Raw genomic sequence first — 11,277 nt, 5'->3', positions numbered from 1 at the left:
TAGTATACTGCTTCTTCTTGTTTTCTCACACTCGTATCAAAAAATCATTATTTACTAAGTATGTTAAAGTATTTTAACTCTTATATAATTAATAGGTTTTTGCTAGTATACTGCTTCTTCTTGTTTTCTCACACTCGTATCAAAAAATCATTATTTACTAAGTATGTTAAAGTATTTTAACTCTTATATAATTAATAGGTTTTTGCTAGTATACTGCTTCTTCTTGTTTTCTCACACTCGTATCAAAAAATCATTATTTACTAAGTATGTTAAAGTATTTTAACTATTATATAATTAATAGGTTTTTGCTAGTATACTGCTTCTTCTTGTTTTCTCACACTCGTATCAAAAAATCATTATTTACTAGTATGTTAAAGTATTTTAACTATTATATAATTAATAGGTTTTTGCTAGTATACTGCTTCTTCTTGTTTTCTCACACTCGTATCAAAAAATCATTATTTACTAAGTATGTTAAAGTATTTAACTATTATATAATTAATAGGTTTTTGCTAGATTTTTTTAATATATGAAATATTTCTTTTTATCAGTCCAAAATTTATAATTCAGTTTTTCAAAAAAAAAAAATAAGCAATTAAAATTTATTTAACTGAAAAAAAAATATAATTTTGAGTTTCAAAATGTATAGTTTCTGGTTTTTAAATTCATTTATTAGTTTTTTTTTTAATAGAAAACTTAAATTATTTTCATGATAAATTGATTATAGAAAAATGAGAAGGTTGGATAATGGTGGAAGTAAAATACATAACATAATTTGGGTGTGCATTATTTCCCTGTTGTAATATTTTGTATCGGTATAATGTACGTAATGTAAGGATGGAATCGATTTCGCGCAGAAAAGTAAATTATGGGGCGAATTCCGGCGAGAGCCGTACAATAAATCATCACAAAACCCCTTACATTTCCCGCCTGTAAATAGCACAAGCTAATTCAATATGGAGATATGAATGCCCCCGTTAATTCACATTACGTTACTAAATAACGCTTTAACCTTTTGTTCACTAAATGAAGCACTTTACAATGTATCGCGTTTATATTTTTCTGAATGTCTTTAATGCAATTTGGGGCTTAGTTGAGGATATCTAGGGTATTAGCAACAGGTCATAGATCAGAGATATTGCTGTAACTCTACGCCCCGCTTAAATAACTGGGATTAAGCCACCCTTCGAGCATAGTAATCAGGGAAAATGTTTACTCTAATAGCTTATCTATATTCCTCTTAATACCCACTTTACATCAGCAAATGCACTAGCTAAACAACGATTTATAAACGAGTTTATAAACAATATTAGGAATTCATTTTCATTTGATTCCTTTGAGAAAAGCTTTATTACATTTTTATAATAATATTGAGTAATTTAATTAAACTGACTTCAAATTCTTTAAAAAATCTAAGATCGAACTCCGAATTTCTTTGTAATTAAAAATATCATTCAATTAAACTACCTTTTCTTTTCGTTTTCTTTCAAGAGAAACCAAGTTTGAATTAAGAGAATATTTGTAATTTAATATTTATTAAATGATTTTCATCTTCTTTAATAATCTTCTTTTAATTTATGAATTCAACAAATTTTACTTTACTTTTTTTAAATGTTTGTATTCGCTTTAATGTAGATTAATGTAAATTAGTAAAAAGTGTAGAATTTTCTTTTCAATAAATTTTACATTATTACACTTGCTTAGTTTACTCGAGAAACAACTTTTTGTTAAATAATTTCACAAAGAGCGTTTATTTTAAATTTCCACTTGGAAAACATTAAAGAAGATGTATTTTTTTTAACTTTGTATTCGTTTTAATGTACTTTAATTGATATGAGTAAAAAACGTTAAATAATTAAAATGGTTTGAGAATTACAAGAACGAAATGGCAAAGTAAACGTGTTTGTTCATGCTCATTTATTATTGAATGGGTTGGAACTTTTTAAATTATCCCTCGCATCCCTATTGTAAATAACTTGTGCGCACAATTAATCCATCTTTATCTAAATTTCGTTCCATTTGTGCATTCGTTTCAGGTACGGTGAAGCCCTTCAGGCTGTGGTTCCACTCGGATTCAAGGGAGGCACCGCAGGATGCGAGCAACAGGGGCTTCTGCCTGAATTACGTGCAGCAACCTTGCACGAACATCATTTCATGAGACATTCCGAACGTTTTAAATTTTAATCAAATGAAAAAGTGAATAATTTCGCCAACTTTCATCAACGACCTACGTACAATAATGTTAACGTTTTTTTAATTTTGTTTTTTTGTTTGTTTATTAATTCTGTATTCTGATTAAGTTTTAAATAATAAAATTGTTGTTTTCATTATTTTGCTTAAGGGATTTAATGAGTTGCCGTTGAGTTTTAATTAAAAAAACGTCAGTCCGGTGCGCTGCAAACATTTTTTTTTATTCTTTTTAATAACTTTCATGTTAATAATTTCACTTTTCGCATCCCTCAGGTATGAAGCCTCTAGAATGAAGTAAATCTCTTCCTCTGCTTTGGCTTATGAAACATTTCATTTCAGCTCTCTTTCTTTATATAAATATATTTTTTTTTAGTTTATTGGAATTCCAGGAAACGAAATCTACATTTTTCCAAGAAACTTTATTTAAAGAATGGGAGTATTTCTCCTTATTTTATATTTCGCTGTTGTTATTATTTCAGCGAAAAACAAACGTTCCACTTCAAATATACATACAATGTTATTTCGTCGACCGTGCACAACAAAATTTATTATGTAAGTTCTATGAATAATGCATTTCAACTTATATACGAACGCCACTATTTTATTTATTGAGTCTTGTGTGTATTGTACTAGTGATATTATATTGATTTTATCATGGAACGTAATTACATGACTAAAAATTACTTTTGTTCATTAAATTTTTATGTTAAATTCTACTTAAATAGTAGTAAAAATGGATAATAATTAAAAATAATATTTTATGAATGAAACATTGGGTGAAGTAAAAAGTTCAGAGCGTTTTGTCCCATACATCGAGCTTCTTCGTGAGACCAGATTTTCTAGCTAATCTTCAGTTCCTGGGTAATGGAATAAGTGCTCGCATTTCTTTCCAACTCGACGGTTTTCATGATTTTATCAACAATTTGGAAAGCTCTAACACACAACTGGATTCACTAAACACAAAACTATCAAAGAACTTATGTCGCCTTTAAGTCACAGTATAGAATAATATTATGCAACGTATACATCGTGAGATATGGTTCACTAAAACCATGTAACGAAAAACGCTCAGAACTTTTTATTTCACCTATTATTTCCAAAATTTAGAAGAAAATTAGAACGAAATTGAAAATTTAATGAAATATGTCTATGATATAAGATAAAGGATAATCAAATATTGTAAATTTAAAAAAAAAAATGAGGAAAGCAAAGAAAATTGTTAATTAAAATAACATTAACAGTTTGAAATTAACAAACATAAATTAGGGAGAAAAATTTGAATATTTTTCAAATTTAAGAAAAATATATCATGAATAATTGGATTGAATATTAAGTTTAAATTAATGACAAAAAAAAACAGTAAAACTTACCTTAATAACTAAGTAAGAAATAATTTTTCTAAAGAAATAAATTAGTTTTTTAATTACACTTGGTTCTCATGCGGTAGATACGTTCCATAAAAATAAATCGCTCAAAAAAGGACTAGACACACGTATAAAAATAAAGGATACGTTCCATAGTTTTTTAAAACCGCATAAAACTAAATCAATGAGTTACAATATGCCGAAAATCGCATAAAAAGGGTTTATTAAATTTCAGAAAAATAATTAATCTTACTATATTCTTTCTGAAATGTTTATTCATAATTTTATAAAAACGTTAACAATCATAGACAAGTTTATTAAATTTCAGAAAAATATAATCTTAACATATTCTTTCTAAATTTATACCGAAACATTTTACAAAAGTTATTTAAAAAAATGCTTCTTGAAATAAAAACCGCATAAAAAGAGGACCTAGTGTAATTTTAACAAATTTCAAAATTTAGATATAAATTTAAAAAAAAATACACGAGTAATTAAAACAAGGCACAAAATTGAAATGAGGGAAAGAAAAAAGTATGACTTACCTTAACTCCTTCACTGCGGAGGACGAGTATGTCTCGTCATGAAAGTGTATTGCAATTACGTAACTAATAAAATTAAAACGCACACTGAATTTAATTGCTTAATTACAGAATCAAAAATAACAATTTTGCTTTCAAACTTGTTTTAGATGATGATTTGATGAATTGTTTTGTAATAGAAACAAACAGATATGCTGAACAATGGCAGACAAATAATGTTAGTCAATTAGCAAAGAAAAAATACAGGGTAAGTAAATGGGTACACGAAATGTATTGGTCTGACATTGCTTATGGGAATAATCAAAAAGCCAACCATTGGATTGTACAGATTCAACAGATAGATGTCAACAGATTCTTTATAAAACACTCCTGGTTTTGGTCGTGTAATGACAAGAGATCGATATCAGTTGATTTTAAAAAAATTCCGATGTGCAAACAATCTGATCCACATGATCAGAATCGTGATAGACTATTCAAGATCCGTCCATTGATGGATGATTTGAATGAGAAATTCTGCAGGTTCTATACACCAAGACAAGTTGTTGCCTTGGATGAATCACTTATACTTTGGAAAGGCAAACATTTTGCCTGTTGAAACAGCAGATATGAACAAAACAGAGAAATTGACAATTTAAATAATGCTTCTTCCATTATCATTAATAGAGGAACAAGCATTTCTATATGGTCGCAAATTTCATTCTTTGATGAAATCAACTTTGAAATTTTTTTTTAAACATTTCGGGACAAAAATTACAATGGTAAATCACTAAAAAAAATAGTTATAATATGAATAATTGCAAAATTGAATAAGAATTGAAATGATAAATTAGAAGTAATTAAAATAAAGTAAAAGAAATTCGTATTTAAAATGTAACAAATAATAGGGATAATTAATAATAAATTATTGAATTTTATGTGTATTTTTTTTAATAGAATAAAAATTAGATACTTACCTCGAAAATTTAATAAGAAATAGATTGTTTAATGAAGGACAAAATAAAAATTTGTTTAAACACTTTATTCGAATATAACTTTATAAATATTTGGTATATGTAATAAGTGTAGTAATTAAGATATTTGTTGTATTTTCTTGTTGTCCGTCATCTCCTCGCGTTCTCAACAATATGTTCCAATTCCAGTAAATTCGGTGTGTGTCGCAGTGCTCGTTCGGTAATATTCAGTAAATCAGGTAATATTACACAGATTACAAGTAAATAGAATTTCGTTAGAAGAAATAGAACAGGTGTGTCTGTCGTACAGTCTCGGCAAAAATGTGGACATCCCAAGATGTGGCTTATAGACTTACGTACGTATTATTAATAATGTAATTTAATAATGTAATTTTTTTTTGTACAAATGTTAAATTTCAATTATTTATTTTTAAGTTTTCGCATTTTTGCAAGCCTCCTTCGCCTTCATGAAGTACGTTATCATGTCAATCGGCAATGGGAACACAATCGTCGAATTCTTCTCCGCCGAGATCGTATTTAGAGTCTGCATTACACAATCAGTACACAAAAAAAAAACAGGATGAGCGCAACGCCGGCAACAAAATATAAATTCGTGTTAATAACAACAATAACAAAGTGTCGAAGAGAAACGATTAAGAAGTGTTGAATGCGAGTTGATTACTATAACCGAACGAAGAGTGCGCGGAAGGATGCATGCATGAACCACTGTATATGCACGCATCTCGCATCGCGCATTCATCTTTCGGCCTCTCTATTGTATTATGTACAAAAACCTTATATTTTGCATTAAGTTTAATTATTATTTATTTTTTTGTTTGTTATTTAGGTTTCAAACGCACACAGCAAACAGCCACAGTCATGTAATGGATATTGAGCAGAAGGATTGAGTGTAAGGATTGTAGTGAGCAAAAAGCGGTGTATTAAATTATTTAATATAATTTATCAGGTTTCAGTGCCTTCAGTTTTTAAAATTGATTTGTTTTTTTTTAAATCGGAAAAGCTGATCCACAGGAAATCGGTAAAACCATTTTTTTTGTAAAAGCTAATTTCCCCATTTCAATGCAAATCCTGGGCGTAAAACGGATAATGTTCAACTCGCTAGGATAATTTTTTTCCAGTTTGTTTCTTTTTAATTAATCAATCTAGAATTGCTTAAATTTAAATTAAAAACTAAATCTCTGTTACGATACTCTAAAAACTATAGATTAGAAACGACTAGGCTAATTGCGTTAAGCTTAAAGTGATGATTCGAAACTAGTGCGTGATTTTAATAATATTAATAATAATCCTTGGATCAGCTTTTTTTTTAAATTTTTAAATTGTATTTTTTTTAAGTGTGTTTGCATTTAAAGAAATTGTTAATTTAAGAAAGAATTGAAACGATTTCAGTGAAACATTGCACTTTTATTAACTAGTCATTGAGGGTTATATAATTATTTTTACATATAGATTTGAATAATTAGAAGATTCGATAATTTCATTATAACGATTAGACATCATAAATATATATTTCTTAATCTCGCAATAAGTGAATTAGCCTATTACACAATAGCCCTTTAACATTAAAGACAGGAGAATAATGTATCAATTGATTTAATTTGTATTTTGTTTCTGCTGATGCTCTAGGGTAGATCGAGAGGGCGCAACACCTCTAATCGCGCCCCGACGAGCTGAGAACCCCAATTTTCGCAGCAATCGTTCCGTCGACTCATCATTTCGAGGGAACGATTACTCAAATCATTAAATCTACTTAATTAATGAATATTTAAGTAGAGTTAATTCGGATTTATGGATGCGGAGAGAGGCGCGACCTTCAACCCTAGTTTGCTCAGTTGTTGATTTTTGTTGTTGTCGCGCGTCTCTCCGAATCTTGTGTCAATTTTCTTTTCTATTTGAGAGAGAGGGTGATTCGATTTAGGCGCGGATCAGGTCGTCTAGGATTCGCGCTTAAAAGGACCCGAATTATAAATAAATTAAGTATTAATTTTTGTTTGTTTGGTTTTTTTTTAATAAATAAATACCACAGATCGATTTGATGACTCGCTCCGTCTTCGTAATCTTGATCGGAGCGAAACTGTTTCGTAACCGTGATGTAACACTATAAGCTACGCGCGTGATGCGATCCAAAGAAAATTGTGCCTTACGCAACGCTCTTAAATATTAGTGAATATCTTTTTGTATATTTATAGATTTGAGAACACACACTTATTAATATTATTATATCTTTTGATCATTTTTTTTTTAATATTAATTTAATAATTAGAAAAAATAAGAAAAGTTTACAAAAACATCCCCGCTCTGCTTCAAATTTCTGTGACTATTGTTTGTTTGATTCTTTTTTTGGCACGATGTTCGAGAGAGCAGGGTTGAAAATTGGTGTGCTAAACGAGACGTGCTTTGACTGTCGTAAATTATCGAAATATTGCACTTTGTGCTGGTTGATTTTTTTTTTCAATTTGAGACGTACACAAAATTAAGAAAATTAATATAAAAACATAACAAAAATGAAATTGTTACAATTGATAGATTGTAAATTGAATTATTTGAAAAGGCCCTCTTTGCCTTTCATGAAATAGGATATAATATCGATCGGCAGCGGGAATACGATTGTCGAATTCTTCTCCGATGATATCGTGTTCAATGTCTAATAACAAGTTTACTCAATTAGTTTCAAACCATGCAGATGCTTAAGAGATTCGCTGCAACGGCTCTGAAGATACGTTATTTAAGTTCAGAGTCGTTGCGGCAAATGGATGATGGTAGCTTAAGCTAAGCCAAATGAAATTAGCCACTCGGGTTTAACGCCTCTCGATCTTACCTGAAGATAGCGGAGCTGCAAGGCGGCCGGGGAATCCCCGATCACCTCGGAAGCTTCGCGCAAAGCCCTGGACGCCTTCTGCTCGCCCTCGGCGGCGATTACTTTGGCTCTGGCCTCGCGGGCGGCTTCCGCCTCTGCGGCCATGGCGCGCTGCAATTGAACCGGTAAACGAACGTCCTTTCTGTAAACAAAATAAAATTTAGAAAAAAAAAACGAAAAGATCAAATTTAGTTTGATTTACATTTCGACTCGTTCGACGTTGATGCCCCAGGAGTCGGTGGCGTCGTCGAGGAGGGCCTTCATGTGCTGCGAGATGCTCTCGCGCTCGCTCAAAATCTCGTGCAAAGGCCTCTGACCCATGATATTCCGTAAGGTCGTCTGCGCTAGAAGCCTAGTCGAATGGTGGGCGTTTTCGACGTTCGCGATGGACACCGTCGCGTTCGACACGCGATAATAGACCACAGCATCCACGGATACCGTTACAGAATCCTTGGTCAGGACCTATCAATCATGGAAAAAAGAGAAGAAGAAAAAAAGAAGGAGAGAGTGCACGAAACTCCGTTTATCTTTCGGTTGCGTCATCGGTTATGGCGTAAACAAATATGGTAAATAATGAAATTAACAACTCACTTCTTGCGGTGGTATGTCGTAAGTCCTGGTACGCAGATCGACGCGAGCGTATGCATCAATGCATGGCAATATGAAGAAGATTCCTGCAATAATTATGAATTGAAATTTTACATTTACACTCAAATTTATCAATAAATTAATTACAAATCATAAATGTCACCGACGTGTGTTTATAATAACTAAACAATCCATAGCTTCAGCTTTAATAAAAGTATTCAATTATTAATGAGAGATTCGCAATTTTCGTGTTATATAATAAAATAATAATAATTTTCGAAGTTTCATAATACTAAACATTAACCTTGACATTAAATTACATAAGTATTATAAATTTCAAGACCATATTTGTCATAATTCGAAATGTCAGAATTCAAAACGTCAAAATTGACACCAAATTACATAAAAAAAAAGACAGTACTTTTTTTTCATGCTAAATATTTCATAATTTTAAATTAGCTACGTTATTACGTGAATGTTATAAATATTCATTAAAATTTCAGCTTTAACATGGACATTAAATAATTAATCTTCTACATTTGTAATTAATGGCGCTAATAACGTATTAAAGTGCGCCATCAAAACACGCCGTTATTTTCTGGCGATTAAATTTTGAAAATTTAAATTAAATTTTTAATTGAATTCATAAAACTAAATGAATATTCCTGGAAATTTTATAAATAATTGTCAATCGCTAGTAAACATTTCTCCGTAATCAACAACAAAATAACTGCGGGTTATCACTGATGATTGCACTCGAAGAGACGGAGAGAGAAAAAGAGTGATGGTTGAGTATAAATACAAGACGATTGCAAATCCTTTCTGATAAACAGTGATCATAATGTTCACGAAACAGTTGTTTTGGGTTGCGCTGCTCGTCGTCTCCGTTAATTCCCAATCAGTGCTGAAGGGAATAAAGGCTTCGATCAAGGATGGTTCCGGGTCCAGGGATATTGTAATTAACGATTTGAAGGATTTGGCCGAAGCGTACGAGCTTCGCATTGAAGATCAGCGTCTGCCCGAACTCACCCACGATTGCCTGAAGAACTTGGACCGTCTGGATACGTTGGTTATCAAGAGATGCGGCTTGCAGAACATACATTCAGATGCTTTCAAAAGTCTCACGAGTTTAAGGATTCTGGATCTATCCAGGAACAAGATCGAAAACGTGGACAAAGTCTTTATAGGTTTAAACGTTTGGAGGGTGAATTTGAGCATGAACCATCTCAGTCTAATCGGCGATGATGCTTTCGACAATATGCCTAAGCTCCGCGTTTTGGAGCTGGACAACAACAGATTGACGAAGATCAACACGAATTGGTTCAAAGGTTCCCCGAAAGTCTTCAGACTGCAGATGGATAATAACAAGATAACGCAGATTCCGAAAGCTGCCTTCAAGAGGATGGATACAGAAGCCGCTTTGGACATTTGGCTCATGGATAATCGCATTGAGAAAATTCACACGATGGCTTTCGAAGGGGTGAAAAAGTTGGACACTCTTTGGTTGACCAATAACAAGATCAGCAGTATAACCGGAGAAATGTTCGAGGATGTGGTGAAGATCAGAAGCTTCTACATAGACAGAAACGCGTTGAGATGCATCGATGATTCAGCATTGACGCACATCGCTGTAGAACAATTCAGCATTGATAGAAACCCCATAAGCTGCGAATGCCTTAGGGTGATCAAGAAATGGGCCAAGAAATCCGACGTCGAGTTGTCGTCAGCCTCGATTGGCTTGGGGTGCCTCAGGGATAGGATCGAGGAGCTCTTTGAAAAACAAAAGCAGTTCTACGAAGACCAATTAGACCGTGCGGAGAGGAGAGAGGATATCAAGTAGATTTTACACGATCATTAAAGACTTCTGTTTTCTTTAAATACTTATTTAATTATCCTTAATGTACTCACCGGGTCCTTTGGCGCCTCCGGACAATAATCTTCCCAAGCGGAAAATCACAGCCCTCTCGTATTCCTGCACAACCTAAAAAAAATAAATGAATATGATAATAAAAGTAAAAATAAACTCATAATCAAATTTAATTATAAAACAATGATTAAACAGTTTTATAAACTTAATTCACAGATTATAATTATTCATTATTCATTAATATCTAGTATAGTAATTAGTAAATTCCATTCGGTATTTCGGTAAAAATCATACAATCATAACCATAGTTTAATACTCGATATTATAATTATAAAAATCCGTAATCAAATTTAAATATAAAATTACAAAGTGTTATCAGAAAATATGATTACAAAACAAATCTTTGCTGTTTTTGTTGTTGAAATTATAATTATATCAACATTAAATTGATAGCATTGAAAAAAACTAGAAATTATGTTGTTGTTATTAAATGCAGTAAAGTTCTTTTCATTTATATATAGACACACTTATTTACACAACATTTAGTTATCTAAATGTAAACGGTTTAGTAGTTTGCTAAAAGCACTTAAAGACACGGAGAAAGCGGACCTTAATTGAAGAGTAAATCTGGTAAAGGTGAAATATTGCTAAATAAGTTACAAATTTCACTTTCCATTTTCCTCTGTAAATTTTTCTTTGCGTTATTCTATAAATACTGAATAGAATTAATAAAAAAAAGTAATAAAATGTAATTTTCTACTAATTATGGAAGAATTATTATATTTTCTTTAACATTAAGTGTTTTTATTTTAAAGATCAGATGATCTGACGAAATTGGAAAATCCAGGTTAAATACTGCATCAATACGCAATTATCGTTTGATTACTTATGTTAATTG

At 31.4% G+C, this 11,277-nt stretch overlaps 2 protein-coding genes across 3 annotated transcripts in view; one reads left to right on the top strand and one right to left on the bottom strand.

The window, feature by feature from the left end:
• Nucleotides 1-5,436: 5,436 nt before the first annotated feature.
• The window catches only part of LOC108562201 (band 7 protein AGAP004871-like), a 6,244-nt gene continuing 403 nt past the window's right edge, over nucleotides 5,437-11,277 (bottom strand). Inside the window, exons 2-6 of one of the 2 annotated variants that reach the window (XM_017920462.1) lie at nucleotides 10,421-10,493; nucleotides 8,516-8,598; nucleotides 8,127-8,386; nucleotides 7,886-8,066; nucleotides 5,437-5,590 (exon numbers count right to left, since the gene is read on the bottom strand). In XM_017920462.1, the coding sequence (XP_017775951.1) occupies nucleotides 5,477-5,590; nucleotides 7,886-8,066; nucleotides 8,127-8,386; nucleotides 8,516-8,598; nucleotides 10,421-10,493 (711 nt within the window). In that variant the 3' untranslated portion in view covers nucleotides 5,437-5,476. Of the gene's footprint in view, nucleotides 5,591-6,450; nucleotides 7,712-7,885; nucleotides 8,067-8,126; nucleotides 8,387-8,515; nucleotides 8,599-10,420; nucleotides 10,494-11,277 lie in introns of those variants that run through there. The other variant, XM_017920463.1, reaches the window with a different exon arrangement.
• LOC108562200 (chondroadherin-like) lies at nucleotides 9,324-10,390 on the top strand. The gene has a single exon (XM_017920461.1). The coding sequence runs from the start codon at nucleotides 9,354-9,356 to the stop codon at nucleotides 10,350-10,352; it is 999 nt and encodes a 332-aa protein (XP_017775950.1). The 5' UTR covers nucleotides 9,324-9,353; the 3' UTR covers nucleotides 10,353-10,390.

Source organism: Nicrophorus vespilloides, unplaced genomic scaffold, assembly GCF_001412225.1.
Source record: "Nicrophorus vespilloides isolate i.1.1-1 unplaced genomic scaffold, Nicve_v1.0, whole genome shotgun sequence".
NCBI classification, from domain to species: domain Eukaryota; kingdom Metazoa; phylum Arthropoda; class Insecta; order Coleoptera; family Silphidae; genus Nicrophorus; species Nicrophorus vespilloides.
Note: the sequence above shows the minus strand (reverse complement) of the source record. Positions and strands in the feature narration are given on the sequence as shown.